The 20,268-nt window shown below is 40.0% G+C and overlaps 1 protein-coding gene across 2 annotated transcripts in view; it reads right to left on the reverse strand.

Annotated features, from left to right (window-relative positions):
- Positions 1-367: 367 nt before the first annotated feature.
- LARGE1 (LARGE xylosyl- and glucuronyltransferase 1) overlaps positions 368-20,268 on the reverse strand; it is a 355,590-nt gene continuing 335,689 nt past the window's right edge. For both annotated transcript variants that reach the window (XM_032221402.1, XM_032221401.1), the window contains 3 exons: positions 15,542-15,688; positions 6,803-6,998; positions 368-1,468 (listed from right to left, as the gene is read on the reverse strand). In XM_032221402.1, coding sequence (XP_032077293.1) covers positions 1,271-1,468; positions 6,803-6,998; positions 15,542-15,688 — 541 coding nt within the window. In that variant the 3' untranslated portion in view covers positions 368-1,270. The remainder of the gene's footprint in view (positions 1,469-6,802; positions 6,999-15,541; positions 15,689-20,268) is intronic.

The raw sequence follows: 20,268 nt of genomic DNA on the forward strand, positions 1-20,268 counted from the left end.
GGGTTGCACGTCTATGTGTTAATGTTCCTTGTTCAAGATTCTCACCCATACTTAGTTCTACATACAATAATCAGAGTGAACTGAATGGATTCACTTCCAAGCAAAGACCATCAAGATTTTCCCATTCGTTTCTCCCCCACCAATACACCATTTTGATTTTGTTTTAGTTTAACAACACTTGACTGAATTAGTTCCCCAAAGTCTGTAATTCTGTGGTTCCACCCTCCTGCTTAGTCATGATGTCCACTCACACCAAATGGATGCGAAGTGGAAGAGCTATTGGACTGATTTTCCCCACTCACCTGAGTTTATTAATTAATTAAATATTAATCCTTCTTTCCCAATACTTTAGATTTCAATTTGATCTGTTTTACAAAGAAATACTTAAAAAAAAAACCTCTATAAAATGGAAGCAAAAATTGAATGTGATGGGTATCTTTCCAGGCCAGTAGAAGCACAGATCTTCTGTGTGTGTGTGTGTGTGTGTGTGGCTAGATTTGGAGATACAGCTGAGGTGTGAAAGGATGCAATTTAGGTTTGAAAAAAAAGGATATGAACAGAGCAGGTGACGGTAGTGGGGATTTGGAGAAGAGTCCATCTTGCAGCATAAGAGCAATGACTGAGTGATACCACAGAAGTGCATACACAATGCTGTGAATATTCAGAATATAATATATCACAAGTCCCATTGGTTGGATATGATTCCCATTCATCTGACGGGCAAGTCTGATGTACAGCTTACTGTATAGTGTTCTCTGTGGTTAGACAAAAGTTGTGTGACATAGGCAAATCCCTTTAATAAGGAAAAGTAGGGGCTGTTTTTGTTCATTTAATTCACAGGATAGTAATCTGAAGATCTTCCTTTACATTTCTTTTTTTAAAAAAACTGTGATATTATTAAATAGTAACATGAAAGCCTATATTCCAAAGAAGATCTGTGTGCAATTTTAAGAATCAAGATCTGTTTTACAGTTACTGCCACCCTGGGTGCTGCCAACAGATCTGGGTAGTGCTGTCCCCAACCCCATACATTTTGTGTCCACCTCTTGGTCAATCAAGCCAAAGTCTTGTAGGTGGTAGATGAGTGGTGCTTTTGAGAAACGTCCAGTGACATCTTGTCCCAAAGCTCTACCGCTGGAACTGTTTGATGTGGTTTAAAAACAAAGCAAAACCAAAAACAACCAACGGGGTCCCACAATTTAAGAACGGGGTCCACACACATGAAACGGCTCCTCTTTTCAGTTTGCTCTCCATTAAGAGTTTGGTGGTGCTAGCTGTTGTTCTCAGCCGTGAGATATTTCAATGCAGCAAAGCCGTAGCGGCGTGACATATCCTGCTGGAACTCTTCTTTGAGGGTCTTGAGACAAATACGGTACTGCTTGTTGGAACGGAATTTGGTGATGTCGAAGCTGGGCGCATGTGGCATGTGGATCATGTAGGCATTGGGAAGCACTGTGAATTCATATTCCTGAGGAAGACAGTCACAGTAAGAGTCAGCAAGAAGACCAATGTTTCACAATTCTTTTATGCCAATAGAAAAGAACATTTGCAGCTCAGGATTGAACTGTGGGGTCCTTGATGCTGTCTGAGCTTGATTGTTTTAGACAATTCATTATCCAACCTCATCAGCACTATCTAGTTGGGCAATGAAACATCTGTAAGGGAACCATCAAGCCCAGAGAGCAGCAAGGACCTCACCTTTCTTTTTGTTCTGTCTCCTCTCCCCCACAGCCTTAAGCATTGCAAAACCTGGAAAATAGCAAGTAGAAGCGAAACATTGGCTCTTGTAAAATGATGGTCTGTAAATAAAAACCCTTTCTTAATCCCAGGGTAAATATATCTCCCCTCCCTCCCTGCCTGCCTCTTTTCTTTTGTAAACTTGAATAAAATTGAATATGGCATCTGCTTGCTAAGCATGTGTACAGTTGGGTTTTGTAACCCCTCATATGAGGAAAAACCTGGTCAGTATTTACTCATGTTTGCTGATGTTTTTAAGTCATGGCTAAAACCTGCAAAAGAAGAAACCTGAGAATTTGTGTTAGAGGGCGAGGAGAGGACACTTAGGCTAGGTTTAAACCACCTTTGGAGCAGTTTGCAAGGCAAATAGAAGCCTAACAAGTGAGCATTCTTATGGCGAAATTTCATAGGACATATAGATAGAACTAGGTTCTGCTAAAGTTATTTGTTTAGAATAGCACCAGCAACTTATCAATGAGATGAAATGCATAAATTGTTGAATCTTGGGGATTTATCATCTGAAAGTCTGCTTGCATCTGTTACAGAACAGCAATCCAGAACCATGTAAGCAATTCTCAAGAAGCTTTTCTTTACAGAGAGATGAAAGTCCCTATTAATCAATCAATCTGCATTTATTGCAAGATTCTGGTAAAAAAATGAAAGCCTTTGATTAGCCATCCTTCAGTTTCTGAATGACATGTTGATGATAAAGATACATCTAAAGTCAATGTTAGATTCAACTCCTAGCTGGGCTAAGAGAATTTTGCAGCTTTGTTTTGCCTTCTGCCTCAAAAGAGTGATCTTTTACTGACATCAAAGCCTTTCTCTGCTGCCCTTTCATCCTTCCTCAGTTATGTTGTTATTCCAATTTTGCCAAGAGCAGTTGTTTCTCTTCACGGCTTACATATTTTTACGGTAAAAGTAGAGCCCACTGAGTTATCGTTACTATGATAAATTTGAGGAGTAAAAGGAGAAGAAATACCAAGCCATAGATGTGCCCATCCATGAACTGAGCTTCAGTTCACTGAATTGAACTTGATTTTAAAAATATATATATTTATCCTTTAACTCAGGGGTATCCAACCTTGGCCACTGTAAAACCTGTGGACTTCAACTCCCAGAATTCCCCAGCCAGCCATGCTGGAAGTTGAAGTCCACAAGTCTTTAAGTTGCCAAGGCCGAATGCCCCTATTTTAACTGCAGGCATTCTACAGATCATAAGCAGAGGCATTTTCTCAATCTTCATATATTGATGTGCTTTTCACAAGAGGTGCCAGGAATTTTAACTGGGACCCCTGCCCTACAAAACAGGGACTAATTCCTTCCCATCCCATCAAGTCACCCCAGAGTTTTATCCTTTATTCCAATAAACATATTGATTCTAACTGAACTATGAACAAGTTACCCCAAAGCTTAGTGACTCCTCAAGCGCTAATCCCACTGGACCAACTGTTCTTCTTTTCTATGCAGATAGTCGACTTATAACCATTTGTTTACTGACTGTTACAACACTGAAGAAAAGTAATTTATGACCAGTTGTTGTACTTTCAACCATCACAACATCCTCACAATCAAAATTTGGATGCTTGGCAACTGGCATATATTTATGATGACTGCAGTGTTCTTAGTTATTTGATTCCCATTTGGGATTGTCCCAGCTGACTGATCACAAGCAAAGTCAGTGGGGAAGGTGGATTCCCTTAATGATGGTGTGATTCAATTAACATCTGCAGTGATCTGCTTAACAACCATGGCAAAATAGGTCATAAAATTGGGCATGGCTCGCTTAATAACAGCCTTATTTAACAACAGAATTTTTGGTCCCAATTATGATTATAAATCGAGGACTACATTTATTTAGATTTATTTAGATTAAAAATACTTTGAAGGACAAAAGTAACCTACTTAAGAACATGCAATGACTATTTCATTTGTACCTGTAAACTGTTCTGTTTCTGTCTGAAAAGACTCTGGAGTTTGCATGTCTCTGCCTCTCTCTGTCTGCCAATCCATTCATCCAAAAATTAAAATTCCTGTTTCACAACAAGGTTTCCCCAATATAATTTTTTGAGTAACATGCTTTGTTCCCAACTATAAAAAATGTTTTGAACATTTAATTTTGTTTGATTTATATCCTTTTTTTATAGGAACTTATGGTGGTATATACTTGAACATCATCCTTCCATTTATTTCCACAACAACCCTGAGTTTTTGATTGGGCTACAGGAAAATGATTGGCTCAAAACCATCCAATTCATTCCCAAGGTTGAAGACTGGAATTGAACGTGGGTCTACCTGATCCTAGTTTATAATATTGACAACTGCGCTTCTATATGGGAAAAACTTTCCACTGTAGAGCACGAGATTGCTAACTGATACAAATCTGGTCTACCTTAAAGGATTGTCAGGTTCGTTTTTGTGGAATTATCTAAGAATGCAACATCAAGTTCAATATCAGATCAAGCCCATCGAAATTCGCCCCTTGCTCAAAGAGGAAATTCAAATTAACACATTTGTAGAATTTTCCAGGTATAGATGTCTGCCATTCTTTGGTTCCTCCTTTCCCTTAGTATGTGAGGAAGCAATTCATCTGGTCCTGGAGATATAAACTCATTCAAAGTAAACAACTATTCACTGGTATATATTTTTTAATTATTCTCAGTCCTTAATCTTGTTGCTTCATTCTGTTCTTCAGTATTGACTGACAGAACAGAAGGCTCATCCGAACTTCCTGCTTACTCTGGGATCACCATTTAATCATCTATTGAGGAGAGGAATGTCCAATCATCCTTAACCTTTATCCATCTTTTCTTGCTCTGCATTAAAGTTCACTCCAGGTTGGCTGCTGTGCACTATAGCAGAATTCCGTTTGCAGGGAAGACAGATTAAACGGTTGGTCTTTTTTTTTTTTATAAACAGGTTCACTAGTGGACCAGCGAAACAGTAGTCTTTCTCCCCTCCCTCCAGCATAGATGTTAGAAGAGGCATGCTATTTTTCTCTTTTAGTTCAAGTGACACGAAAAAAGGAAAACACATTTTCTTTAGTTGACTTTCAGTAGTCTACTACTGCAAGGGTCCCCAACCCCTGGCCAAAGACTGGCATTGGTTTGTGTCATGCCAGAAACTGGGCCATGCAACAAGTAAAATCCCATCTGTGGGATGTAGGCAGCATACAAAGCCACATTTCCTCTGGACCATAGAAAAACTTCTCCCCATGGAACCAGTCCCTGGTGCCCAAAAGGTTGGGGCTACTGCACTTAGTGGACATACCAGATGGAAGATGTCAAATATGGATGAGGATCCTGAAAAAGCTCTTATTGTTTGAAACCACAAATCTTTAAATTTCTTCCAAGCGAGTGCTGTTTGTTTTCCCAGTACAGATGACAGTAGGGGACTCTCCCAACTATGATCTGCATAATAACTGGCCAGCATTGTTTCCAAATCTGAACTCGATTTCTTAAGTTGTCTTCATTTAAAAATGGATTTCGCAAGGGAGCCCGGTTGCTTAAGACTGTTGTTGAAAGACCCCAGTGACCATAATGTGTAGGACCTGAGCAGCTGTGTCCTTTGTACATGTATCTGTTAATATTCTACCTTTTTAAACTGAGCAGCTGGTAGACTGATACTGTACTTCTTGCATTTTGTACAAAACCGAAGAAACTGTTTTATGCCCTTAGCATTCTTTGCCAACTTCAACTCATTCTATGCTTTAGCCTTTCTGATATTGCATGTACAAAGACACTATTATGAATCGTCCTATTGCCCCCCTGAGAAACATTTGCCTCATTTGAAGCAGTAAATGCTCCTTGAGAGGTAATCCAAAGAGTGAGCTGTATCTTTCCACCTGTTCTGGGAAACTGTTTTGTAGAGAAGCAAAGAGCTAATTTGTAGGGCAGACCTGCTAATTTAAGATGCCAGTTGCAAATTTAGAGGTGCTAGTTAGCAGGGCAAGGTACAGTTTAATTGCTACCCATCTTTTGATAAACTGATTACTGGATTGGGGGGAATGATCCTACTGGGTGTTATTTGGCACAAAGATTTTTTTCCCCCATGAGACATAGTTTTTTATGGTCCTTCACTCTTCTCTCTTGGAATTAATTTGGAGCACCAAATGTTTATACAGAAACCAGAAGCCCATTATGCATGAACACTGAAAAAGAAAAAGAAACCAACAACCCCACACTCTGAAATGGAAAGAATCCTGGTTGTGTCGTTACGCTATATTCTAACCAAATGGAGCCAAGGTAGCACTGTGGGTTTCCTGCCTAAGTAGGGGGCTGGACTAGAAGACCTCCAAGGTCCCTTCCAACTATTCTATTCTATTCTATTCTATTCTATTCTATTCTCTCTTCTCATAGGAGTTTGCTCCTCACTGGCCGAAGGTTGGCTCAGCCTTCCATCCTTCTGAAGTTGATAAAATGAGGACCCAGATTGTTGGGGACAATATGCTGATTCTGTAAACCACTTAGAGAATGCTGTGAAGCAGTAAGCAGTAAGTCTCAGCACTATTGCTACTCCCCAGAACTAGAAAGAATAGACTGAATGGCTATGCCAGCTAGCAGTTGTGGGAGCTGTTGATTAGGAAAACTATTCTATTCTGCTTCATGTTAACAGTATCAATCAATTAATTTTTCAAAAGCAAATGAACTCTTTCACGAATGAAGGTGAATGTGCATGTCCCTGGATAATGTTGCAGAATCCAATCTGGGTTGGACAAAACTAGGATCAGAGGTTTTGTCTTCTGGGTTTTCAGACTAGTGCTGGATCTCATCTTGAGGGAACTTCTCTCTAGCAGTCTCGCTCTAGCACACTCTGCTAGAGAAAAGTGACCTCAAGATGGGCATTAGCATGGCTCAAAAAGACTCAGAAGACAAAACCTCTGCTCCCGATGACTGACCCAGATTGCATCCTGTCTTCCTTATTAGTGAATCTGAACAAGAGGGTACTCCCATATCTATGATGCAATGAGAAGCAAACTTTCCAGAGCATTCTATAAAAGCAGTATCTTTTATATTAAAAAAGAACGGGGAAACAAATTGCTGCAACTAAAATTTATATTCCTCACCTGTGCATCCAATTCCATAATGTGTGCAACTTTATTCCAACCAAATCCAACAAACCTTCGGTCATATTCTGGACAATCTTGCCTTACCACAACATATGGCTCAAAATCTGCTTCCCATTCAACTCGATATGGTGTGGTGGCTGTTCGCCACTTGGCAAAATTGGTTGGTGCATGCCCTTTTGTCCATACGTGATACCTAGAAAAGATATTGATTGAAAGAATCACTGATGGAAGCAAGAGTTGGAAACAATCCACAGCGAGAGATAGGCGAGAGTGCAGTTTGGTTCATTTCACTTCACCTTCACCTTTTGGGTTTGTTCACTTGACAAGAAGTTTGATTCACTTCTTGACAACACTGCTGATACAACTTCAGAAGAGGGTCCTGCACATGCATAGCACACAAAGAACACATCTTGCAACTTTTTGACAGGCCTCAAAGCAGGACAAAATGAGCAATTTGGCCATGTGGTTTTGGTCTTAGAAAAAAGGCACTGTGGTACTTCAGGATGCAGCTTTGAGAACCTCAAAAATGTCATATATTCGGTGGGCATTACCATGTTTCCCAGAAAATAAGACAAGGTCTTAATTTCTTTTGACCCCCGAAATAAGCGCTTGGTCTTATTTTTTGAGAGGTCTTATTAGTTTTAAGGTGCAGGAGGTAGTGAACGTGGTCACCTCATGGCTGCTGCTGTGTTGCAATATTTTTGAGGAGGGCTTATTTTGGGGGGGAGGGCTTATTTTGGTGCATGTGCTCAAAAGCCCGATTGAGCTTATTATCTAGGGAGGACTTATTTTCGGGGAAACAGGGTACCCCCAGGCTTCCATTTGAAAAATGATATTCTGTATAATTACAGAAAGCAAAGAAATCATGACTGATGAAGAAACAGTAACTACGGCAGTTCTGGATTGTGAGATTTAATTGCCGAAATTGTAAAAAATGGTACTTTGAGAAGATGTTGACATGCAGGTAAATGTTTTGTAAATGAGCTTAGCCACCATTCAGAGTTATAATGGCTTTTTTCTTCTTTGTAATTTAATAGTTTGTTTTCAAGGCATGCAGAAGTCTGTGGAGGTGTTTCTGTCATCATGGCAGAAATTTAGATCAATACAAGCATTAAATAAAAGCCTAGGAAAATATTATCAGTCCATCGAAACTATCGTTTTGTTGCCATGTGTCATCTACACAATTTCATCTAGACAATCAGTTCAATTTACAGGAAAGGATCCTTTTATAATTTGTTAATTTTACCCATGTCACTGCCAGGCCTATCCAAGCACAGCCACTATTCTTCCATTAAGACAACGATCAATACCTTTCTCTTGCATTTATTTATTTATAGATCAAATTTATATGGCCACCCATCTCTGAGCAACGTACAACAAAGTTAGACACAGTAAACATATAATAAACCAGCCATTATTAAAACAACAACAACAAGGCATTTTCGAGAACAGACTGTGCTCGCTGTGTCATTCCAGAAAGATATTGGCTACTGCTACGCATCGATTAAACCAGCATACCATTACATCACTTGTTTATATATTAAACTATATTCCAAGGTTTACTTCAAAAGTCAAAATAGTCAGGCATGGTATTGTATCTAGATTTAATAAACATCAAGGACTTCAATGAAAATACTGGAAATATTCAGCTTGCAATTTTGACTTGATTTAACTTTGGAATCTTATTCAAGGTCTATGGTTATGCTCACAGAACAAGCGTATGTGGAAAAAGGGTACAAAGAATCATAGGCTGGAAGGGACCTTGGAGTTATTCCAATCCAACCCCCTGCCTTATACCAGGAGGCCCCAATGTTTTGGGCACCACAGACTGTGGAGGACAGTTTTTTGGCAGACTGGGTGTGTGTGTCATGGTTTCGGCATTGCCTGGATTTGCAAATGTGTGGATGGGTCTTTGCTACAGACCGGTGCTGTTCTACAGCCTGGAGGTTGAGGACCCCTGCCTTATACCATACCAGACAAATGGACATCCAATCTTTTCTTGAAAACGTCCAGTGATGGAGCACCCAGAACTCCAGGAGGAAAACTGGTCCATTAATTGTTTTTCTTTTCAGGAAATTTTTCCTTAGTTCCAGGTTGGATCTTTCTTTAATGATCTTCCATCCATTGCTTTTCCTTCCCTCAGGTGCTTTGGAAAATAAGTCACCCTCTCTTCTTTGTGGTTGACCACCAAATATTGGGAAACAACTATCATATCACCTCTAATCCTACTCTACAATAGGCTAAACATACCTACCAAGTTCCCTTAATTGTTCCCCATTTGGGTTAGCTTCTAGTCCCATTATCATCTTTGTTGTTCTTCTCCGCACTCTTTCTAGGCTCTCAGCTTCATTTTTGTATTTTGGTGGCCAGAACTGGACACAATATTCCAAGTGTGGCCTCACTAGTGCAGTATAGAGCGGTACTAACATTTCTCATAATCTTCTTGGTATGCTTCTGTTGATGTAGCCTTTTTTGCCAACTGCAGAACATTGTTGGCTGTACTTAAGTGGTGAGCCAGTAGTGTTGTCCATTAGGAAACTTAGATCACTCTAATAGTTGCTACTGTTGAGCCAGGTAGTACCTGTTCTACACCTTTGCATTTGGTTAATTCTGCCTAAGTGCAAGAACTTACTTCTCTCACCACTGAACTGCATCTTATTGGATAGGGCCCAATGCTTCCAAATCATTCAAAAAGGAAATATTCCTGTTCTGTCTAGGATAAAAATCTAATTAAAAATACATTCGAAGTATAGTTATTGTGATATGCTAATAACTTTTAGTGAAATCAGGGGATAAAGGGGACGTCTGTATTTATTCTTTATTTTGAATATTTCTTATTTCCTTAGATACAAGAAGAAATGGTAAGAAGAATAGTCCTACTGGGTAAGGCCAAGGTCTCACTATTTCTGTTTTTTTGTTTCTTACAGTGGCCAGCAAATTGTCTTTGAAGTGATAGAGATATGTCCTTCTCCCATTGTTGTTCAACTATAATTGGCTTTTTAAAGTATGCTATCTCTGGTTTGAAGGTAATGTTAATCATAATCTTGATAATATCTGGGTATCTGAAGAGAAAATGAGAATGCATTTCTGCTATAGCCCTACAGAATCCTATAGAGATCAAAATGCCGAAACATGGTTCTACAATGAATCTGTGAAGACTTCATTAACATATCTAGGACTAGGAGTGACATGATAGCAGTGTTTCAATATCTCAGGGGCTGCCACAAAGAAGAGGGAGTCAAGCTATTCTCCAAAGGACTCAAGGGCAGGCCAAAAAGTAATGGATGGAAACTAATCAAGGAGAGAAACAACATAGAACTAAGAAAAAATGTGCTGATAGTTAAAACAATTAATCCGTGGAACAACTTGACTCCAGAAGTTGTGATGTTCCAACACTGGATGTTTTAAGAAGGTGTTGGATAACCATTTGTCTACCTTTCCTACCTAAGAAGGAGGTTGGACTAGAAGACCTCCAAGGTCCCTTCCAACTCTGTTATTCTATTCTTATCAATATATTACTTGTTGCCCGTTCTAGCAATATATATTTCTATTCTATCACATTATTCAGAACAGAGATGCAATTAATAAAGAAAATAAATAGTATGTATGTGTGTATGTATGTATATGTGTGTGTGCGTGTATACACACATACATACACATGTGTGTGTATGTATGTATGTGTATGTATGTGTATATGTGTGTGTGTGTGTATTCATTGCGTGTATGTGTGTGTGTGTATTCATTGCTTCATAGTTTCCAAAAGTTCTCTAGAATCATTATAGCAGCATTTATTTTATTGTTTCTTTTTTTTTCCCAGAGTGAACCATAGACAAGATGATTACAAATAAGTTAATTAGAGGATTGCCAATTTTGTTTTGTTTTTGTTTTATTCTGGCTCAATGTAATTGCATTCAAACTTGTTGACATGGACAGGTCATTGGTCAACACACATTAGTGGACAAGGAATATATGATGTGATTTTCTTTCTCTAAAATTCCAAAAGTATTTGGAAGTAGATTTAGAGCAGCAGCAATTAACTTAGTCCGAAACCTTAGTAGAGCAAAGTTTAATTTTTCTCTACAGACAAGGAAATCTTTAGACCTTTAATATAAAACCCTTGAAACAAATCTACAATGAAGCCATCCATTATTCTCCATTACAAAGCTCTCATACTCAAAATATCCAGGCTACCCCAACATTTGCTGGAACAGAAATAAAAGGAAGACATTTACCATGGAAAACTAATTTATATGTCACATATGCCCAAAGGGAAAAAAGTTAATCATTTTAGAAAACAGGACACCAAATTAAAAAAAAGTTTGGAATGCTACAGGAATGAGCAGGAATCATTGTCATACAAGTTTTCCCCTATTGTTTTGGCCTTCAGTATTTACTAACAACTTATTAAAACCACCCTGAAAACAAAGGTAGTTGATGAAGTGGACTGTGAGAAGATTGGAATAATCAGGTGGCCTGAGAAAAATATGTGAAGATTAGCTGTATGGAGAGATACTGATAATTCAGAAGCTCTGTCTTTTTTTTTGTGATGTCTTGTTCGCTATGCAAAAAACAAGCCAGTGTGAAAGTAAATTCTATGCCTGTGGAAAATGTGATTGATGATGAAGCAGAAAACTGAAATGAACATTTACATGATCTTATTTTCCAGTAGATTTTTCTTTTAACTAGGGATGGAACAGTTGTTTTCTTAATTAATAAATCTTTGCAATTACTTGCACAGATTACAGAGTGATACTGGTGGAATTTATTTTAAGGCGTGTGGGTTTTCTTTCTTTATAAACAAACACATCAACTCTGCTTTCTCCTGGGTCACCTTATTTAAACTAAATTGAATGGGGACAATTCATCAAGCAGTAAGGCCAAGCAATCAGAGCAGTATGCTCAAATGAATCTACCTTTTTAAAATGAATATTTCAGAGAGCAGTTATGCTAGATCTGGAGTGTTAAACTCATGGCCTGTGGGCCAGATGCATCATATGCTGGCCACGCCCACTTCTGGTTTAGAGAAGGAGAAAATTGTGATACGTCACATTGATGTCGCCATCAAAATGCGAGTTTGACACACCTGTGCTAGATAGATCAGATACAATGCTTGTTGTGGCCCGCCAGCATCCAGCAGAGCTGGAGTAGATTTGGACAGTGAGGAGGTTGGGGAGGAACATGGGCCGGTCCTGGAATCTGGAGAAAGCCCTGAGGAGGACTTTGTGTCAGAGGCAGAGAGGTGGCCAGAGCCGTATGCCAGTTATCAGCTGCCTTCAGAGTCAGACATCAGTGAGGCAGATGAACAGCTAGAGCCTGTTTCCAGTATGCAAATGTGCAGAGTTGCCAGATGAAGGGAACAGCTAAAGAACAGGGGTTGACTTGGGAGTAAGGCCAGAGGTGGACGATGAATGGCCCCTCCCAGAGGAAATAAAAGAGGAGTGGAAAGGGAGTGGAGTTTGCAGGAGACAATTATTTCACTTAATTGGTTCGTGACTCTCCGAGACTCCTTGCCAAGGTTTGCAGATATCAGCCTGTCAGCTCTCCAAGCCAGATAAGGTCTGTGAATGTAAATCCTCCCTTGAAAGACTTTGCTGGATGTGAATGAGGCGGCTTCACAGCAAATTAATAAAAGGGTTTTTTGTGGGGACAAGAAGTTTGCTTCATGCTTTCGTGAAACCTCAGTCAGAACAATGTTATCTTAAAACAAGAGAAATGTATTGCTGCAAGGACCTGGCAAGACAGATTGCCATTTTAATAGGATCTCCAGCACCTGGGTCCCAAATATGTTTGCTAGCATAGGATTGGTTGCCAAGAGCAAAAATACAGCTAAAGTTTGCTAGCTCATTATTATGAAAGTGGTGAATTGAATGAATATTTATGAACAAACTGAAAGAAATGTGGACACAATGGAGTTGCTGAATCCAGAAATGGGACATTCAGGATTCAGGAGATATTATTTCTACATGGGATTATAATCCTCTTTAAGGATCACCTTTATAGTCTGAGATTCCTCATGGATCCCATAAATCTTTTTGTATTCTGGTAAACTCAAGAATTACCTTGTAGTAGACAGTTGCTGAAGATTGTTCAGAAATGCAGCAGTCTAAGAATACAATCTGGCTGCATGATTCTGAAAGATTCCATATAAAATTCATATAATCAGTTTGACTGAGAATTGGTTGTTTTCTGAAGCCGATTCAAGGGTGTTCTTTACATATAAAGGCTTACAGTACATGACTTTGACCCAAACTGATAGTAGGACTATCAATTTCAGAAGACCATTTTGAATAGCAGAATTGGAAGGGGTTTTCTAGTTCAACTCCCTGCTCAAGCAGGAAAACCTATAACATTTCAAACAAATGGTTCTCCAATCTTTTCTTTAAAATATTGGCGCACCCACAACTTCTGGAGGCAAGTAGGGAATAGGGAACCTATGGTATGTTCGTTCCAGTGGTGGCTTTCAAAAATGTTTAGAACCTCTTCTGTAGGTGCGGTCTGCTTTGTGGGAGTGGCTTGCCAGTCATGTGACTGAGTGGGAGTGGCTTGCTGGCCATGTGACCAGGCGGGAATGGCTTGCCAGTCATGTGACTGGGTGGGCGTGGCCAACTTGTAAAATATGGTGAAACTCACTTAACAACGTTCTTGCTTAGCAACCAAAATGTTGGCTTAGAAACTCTAGCATTTGAAGCATGCACAACTTAAAGCTGTCAAGTTACAAGACCCTTGCACCCCTAACTCTTTAGAAAAAAACCCCAGGGGTGTTCAAACTTGACAGCTTTAAGACTTGTGGACTTCAACTCCCATAATTCCTCCTCCAGTCATGTTGGCTCCGGAACTCTGGCATTGAAGTGTGCAAGTCTTAAGCTGTCAAGTTACAAGACCCTTGCACCCCTAACTCTTTAGAAAAAAACCCCAGGGGTGTTCAAACTTGACAGCTTTAAGACTTGTGGACTTCAACTCCCATAATTCCTCCTCCAGTCATGTTGGCTCCGGAACTCTGGCATTGAAGTATGCAAGTCTTAAAGCTGTCAAGTTACAAGACCCTTGCACCCCTAACCCTTTAGAAAAAAAAACCCAGGGGTGTTCAAACTTGACAGCTTTAAGGCTTGTGGACTTCAACTCCCAGAATTCCTCCTCTCGCTCTTCATTTTGATGATGTGCGGATGGGCGGGGGTAGGGAGCTGGAACCGGTTCTAAACGGCACTGTAGATTTGTGGAACCTCTTCTATAGAAGAGGTTAGAACTGGCAGGAACCCACCCCTGGTTCGTTTCATCATGAATTAATGATCAATTTTTCTTTTTCCATGATGAGGCTTAGGTTTTGAATCACATTTTTTAAAAAAAGTAGAGTCCTTGCAAATATTTCATTGCTAGTCATTGCTGACTAAAGGGAGCGATGCTCATTTTTGTTTCAAGGCCATTGACCCAGTGCTGTTCAAAGACAATTCTGTGATCATGTGGCCAGCATGACATCATGAAGCGCTGTCTCCTTTCCACCAAAGTGATACCTATTAATCCATTCACATTTGCATGCTTTTGAACAGCTGGATTGGCAGAAGCTGGGAGGATGGGACCTCATCCCCATTGAGGACGGGACTTACCCCTGTTAAGGACAGGACACACTCCTGGGTGAGGATGGGGACTCATCCCTGGGTGAGGACAGGACCTCACCCCCGTTGCATGGCACTCAAGTCTTCAATCTGAGCTGCTGGTTTTCTGACTTTTTGTGGGGTTTTGTGTGTGTGTGTGTGTGTGTTTTCAAAATGTTTTTTGAAACACATTGCATTGTTATAAATTGAAACTTGTTCCTTGTATATGAGGAACCAAAAAACATACTGAGGCCTTGTAATATTAAATACTTTATTGTTCAAGGATAATTGTTTTAGTTCTCAGTATTCTATAACTCATTTTAAATGATGTTTTCATAATTGGCTTTTACTATATTTTATTTTTTTGTAAGTCACTTTGATCCATTAAGAGAGGGGATGACATCACAAACACACACATTCGTATTCACATACGTCCTTCGGGGAGGGGGAGCAGATGGAGAATTTTCAGAAGATCTAAACCAATTTCCCACCAGGTTCCACAGCAATCTTATTTCAGAGATTTCTTACTGAATGTACTGTAGTACAATCCTAATGTGAAAAATATAATATCTACTCCACCCTCCATTTCTTTAATTTTTATTTTTTTAATTTTTTATAAATATATCAAAACAATGTGTGAACATTGTGAGTGTCATACATTCTAATACAAACAATAATAATTATGATTAATAAGATTAAAAAAAAATAATCATAATTATTACATTATTACCCTCCATTTCTTAAAAGGACAGCAAAACTGTCTGTTTTTCTCTCCTTTTAAGACACAAAGCTTTGATTGGTGTCTGTGTGTTTTCCCTCCTATTGGAACCCAGGCAGAGTAACAAAGAATCAGTAGCTTTTTCAAAAAAAAAATTTCTTTCTTATGGTTTATTGTCTAAAATTCTCCAATCTTAATCCTTTCAAATTAAACCTACAGACAACCTCCTGAATCTCAAGGAAACAGTGTAAATGGGTGGCTCATTTTAAGTAATAACAGGGAGAATGAGAACACGTTTCTAACCAAAGTTTAGAATGTTTTAAATGTACACTATTGTGTGCCTTCTTTTATACCCAACTGCTTAAAATAGAGAGAGAGAGAGGGAGGGAACAAATCTTTTGAATGCGTTAAACAAAATACATGCAATACCTGAATGTGAAGAGTGTCCCCATGTCCAACATAGATAACAGCTCTGCCTTTGACTTTGGAAAAGAGAGGCGGTAGCGGAGAGTTTCAAAAGCAGGTACAATTAGAGCTTTTCTTGTATTGGCTAAGTCAAGTTGGCCAACAGATTTCCTGGAAAAGAAACAGCAAATAAAAATCAACTGAATGTTAAATTAGCTTTCTAGAAAGAAGTAAGCAATACAACTGAATTATATTATTTTCAATAGAGAATGCCATATTTGGTTACCATTTAAATTTTCATTTACAGTCAAAGCCATCGTGTAATGCATTAATAATTGCATTAACCGGAAGCACAATTGACAAATACTTTTAGTTAGAGGTACCAAGAAAATTTCTACTTTCCCTGATAAGGAAAAAAAACAACAACTCACATAGATTCTTTTCCGCAGTAAATAACATTCACAAAGCGCTGCTCCAAGTGTGAAAAATAAGATTTTTATTTTTTTCTGTTTGAATTTTTAAAAGCTCATCATTCATATGTTTATTCCCCCAATCTATATTCATATGTGTTTGCCTATAAGAATTATCAGCTACTCTTTGGCAATGCTGAAGATGAATTGCAGAATTGTGGTCTGAAGTTCTCAAGCAGCAATGTGAAAATGGAATAAGAATCACTGTCACGTCTCTTGGGGTTTATTTTTCTGAATAAACTTTGGATTTTTCTATTAGCTTCCAATGACTGCTTTCCTCTCAAGTATCTTTCTGTGGCTGTTTTATAAATGAGGCAACTCTTTGCAAACTTTTCTGAAAATTATTTGAAGTGTCTGCATCACATTTCTTTTTCACTGTGTAAAGGTTACTATATTTGTCAGCCTCCTATTATAAGTTTTGGATACTTTTTCTGTTTCCTTTCCCACTCTCCTCTCCTTCCATCAATTCTAATTGACCCAGGGAACTGCTTCTAAAATAAAAAAAAACTTTTATAATCCACCTCCTCCAGCTGCCAAGATTATTCAGTGTTCGTGACACTCTTAACAATTCCACCCCCAGGTTTAAGTGGTACTTTCCTCTGTTGATTCGGCACAGATCTTGGTGTGACCGACAAGACAGTGCTAAAGCGAGGAGGAGGAATACTGAAGTCAGTTATGTCTCATTAAGTGTACTTGGTCTCAGCCAGTTAATGTGCTCTCATAGCAGCCTCATGGACAGACCATCATTTCATGTTTTTCAGCTGTCATAATAGACTTCCAGGATTTTATTTTGCTCACTGGAAGTAGGACTCAAAATAAGATCCAACGCAGTTGGAAGAATGATCCTTACAAGGAGAGGGTGGTAGTTTGCTGGTAGAGCAAATGATTTAACGCAGAAAGTACTTGATTTTATCTAGTTAGGGGTGGAAAAACGCTCACAATGGAATTGCTGTAAGGTAAGGTAAATGTAAAGGTTCCCCTCACACATATGTGTTAGTTGTTCCCAAGTCTAGGGAGTGCTCATCTCCGTTTCAAAGCCAAAGAGCCAGCGCTGTCTGAAGACCTCTCTGTGGTCATGTGGCTGGCATGACTAAACGCCGAAGGCTCATGGAACACTGTTACCTTCCCACCAAAGGCGGTTCTTATTTTTCCTACTTGCATTTTTATATGATTTTGAACTGCTAGGTTGGCAGAAGTTGGGACAAGTAATGGGAGCTCATGCCGCTATGTAGTACTAGGGATTTGAACCGCCGAACCACTAACCTTTCTGATTGACAAGCTCAGGGTCTTAGCCACTGAGCCACCACGTCTCTTTGGAATTGCTGCACAAATTGTCAATTCTATAGAGAAGTCTTTGTTAAAGTATGGTCCAGGAGTCAGGAGGTCCTCCAGGAACCAGAAATCAAAATTATTTGTCAGTTAATGTTGAAAAATAATACAATATGAAAATTCTATCAAATAATTTTGGAACTGATAGTGGCAGCAAATGTGTCAATTTTAAATATTGATATTTATAATCAAACAAAAGCCCTTTTGGAGTCCATAATTTTTAAAAGTAGAAATGGTTCTAGAGAGGAAGAAAAAAAGAAACACTGCTTGTATATGACCCTGGCTTAGCGAGACCAATGGTGGGAAAGAGTTTCAGAGAAAAAAAAGATAATATTGGTATAGTCTGACTTCATACTGATACAGCTTCCTATATTCCTTATAATGTTATACTTTTGTTCTCTAGGGCAACAGATACTGATAAACCTAAATGGAACTGGTCCAATTGGCAGATTGGAATGATGAAGGTTAAATGTTAACAATATAAATCTGTGTTTTTCAACCTGACAACTTTATGTTGTGTGGATATCAACTCCCAGAGTTTCCCAGGAAAACATAAGTAGTGTCTCACTAGAATGACTAATGATTCTAGTGATCAGATCCATTTTTGAAAATAAAAGTTGTATCGTGAATGTTAGCTATAAAATGCCAATTTCTTATATACACACATACATACATACATACATACATACATACATACATACATGTGTGTGTGTGTATGCGTACATGTGGGCATACACACAGACACACACACTGTGATTCTTTAATTTGAAGCTAGATTTTGACTGGCATTCCTTCAAATGTATAATGTCTTTGAAGAAAGAACTGTCTTCTTACACTGTTTAAAACAGAGATGTCTGCTACATTGTCATACCTACAAACATACTTATCACGACACCATTAACTTATGGATAATTATGCAAAGCATAGAAAATATAGAGGAAATAAGGAAGGAACAAAGGGCAAGATACAAAAATAGGAAAGGAAACCTCCAATTTGCATCCACATCACTCACTCTACTGACCATATCAGTTTATCCCTGAAAGCCATTTTTGCTTTCACCAAAACCATATCCTGCTTCATATTTGCCTTTTGCTTTTTAAACTATTTCCCCCCTCTTTTCGGGCATCTCATCAATTCCATCTAACCACAACTGAGTCTTGTCTCTCATCATAACCTACTCATTGTGATTCTGATTGCGCATGTCCCTGGAAGATGGCTGCTGAGTCTTTCGCTCCAGCTCGACTCCTCCGAAAAATGGCTTAAATGAAAGATATATCTGCCCAGGAGCTCGGCTGAAGGTAAACAAACTCCCCAGAACATCTGTGCCAGCAGCGTAGGGGGAGACTTGTCTCCTCGGAGCTGCTAGGAGCTGTTAGGCAAAGAAAACGCCAACGCTGACGCTGCTGCTGTCGGGGAAGCCTTGATTTATTGAAGCCTTGATTTATTGAAGCTCCTGTTGGAGAAGCTTATTCCCGTTGCTGCTTGGAGCCAGACGTTGGAAACTGGTTAGCTAGGGCTACGTGGAGCTGTGTGTGTGTATGCCAGAGATTAAGAGCTGGGCAGTCTGTTCTCTCACCAAGAAACGCTGAAGCTGATATCTGAGCTGCTGCCCCCCCCCCTCCTGTTGCTGCTGCTGTTGCTTGCCTGTGCTTCCACTTGTTCCCCTGCTTAGCATGGGCTCTCCACTATCCTGGCCTGTGACCATCTGATTTTGGCCTTTCAACATCCGACCTCCTCTGACCACATTGCCACCCGTCACTGCCCCTGGAATACCAACTCGGACAGCGCCCACTTAATTACAACTCTCAGGACGCCATGGACTGTGCTTTTGTGGTGCATATGTTTTATGAAAGGAGAGATAGAGGATGGCAGAAATATGGAGGGGGAGTTGGCGTCCTAACAACCAACATATCCCCCCCTTCTTCTTCAACCTGTTCCAGCCACCACCAGACTTTGGACCCTTTCAGGCCTATAGGCGAGGGGGAAGACAAGACATTCCCCTGCATACTATCTATATATCTTCTATGGACCGTTGTTGGCTTCTGTTTTGGATTTTATCCAGCCATTTCAACTCTGAACATTGAGAGCCGACTTTTACCACCTGAACTCGCACTTTAAATTAATCAATTGCGCAATTTTTAATTTCTCCCTTTTCTTTCATCTTCCTCTTCTTTCTTTGTATGGGATATGTATGAGATATGTGTGAGATGAATGAATGGCCCACTTTTATAATCATATTGTTGTAAAATTTTGTGTTTTTTAACTTTCACGTGGGGACTGCTTGGAAGAGTGTATGAGTACGCATGATTCGGAGGACCTGCCGGGAGATGCGGGGGCCACGGGGGTGGTTGAGGGGACTAGAGACACGGGAGAGGGTCGGGGTATTACGGTCGTAACAGGGAGAGGCAGATACGGCGGGGACTTTAGGGCAGGCCATTACCGGGGAAGGAGGGTTCGCTACATTACAGAGATCCCTTCTTCCGGCCCTAGGAGTCCCACTCCGAGACCAGATGGCGTAAGCAGTCAGGACCCTGGTCTCAGGCTGTTGTCGCTAAATGCCAGGTCTGTTGTACATAAAGCTCCTCTCGTCCGGGACTTAATTTTAGATGAGAGGGCAGACCTGGCATGTATTACTGAAACCTGGCTGGGCCCAGAGGGAGGAGTCCCCCTTGTAGAACTGTGCCCAGAAGGATTTCAGGTGCTACATCAGCCGAGAGCCCAGGGAAGGGGTGGGGGTGTGGCCGCTGTTATCCGAGAGTCGTTAGTTCCTCGTAGGGTCCCTGCTCCGGAGATTGTCGGGTGTGAGTCTTTGCTGTTAAAGTTGGACCTCAAGGGTCAAGTGGGTCTGCTGTTAACGTACCTGCCTCCCAACAGCGTTGCAGCAGCCCTCCCCTCGCTCCTCGAGTCGGTAGCCGAGCTGGCAGTTGAGTTCCCTAGGCTGATGGTCCTGGG

The sequence above is a fragment of the Thamnophis elegans genome, chromosome 7, assembly GCF_009769535.1.
Source record: "Thamnophis elegans isolate rThaEle1 chromosome 7, rThaEle1.pri, whole genome shotgun sequence".
Taxonomy (NCBI): Eukaryota; Metazoa; Chordata; class Lepidosauria; order Squamata; family Colubridae; genus Thamnophis; species Thamnophis elegans.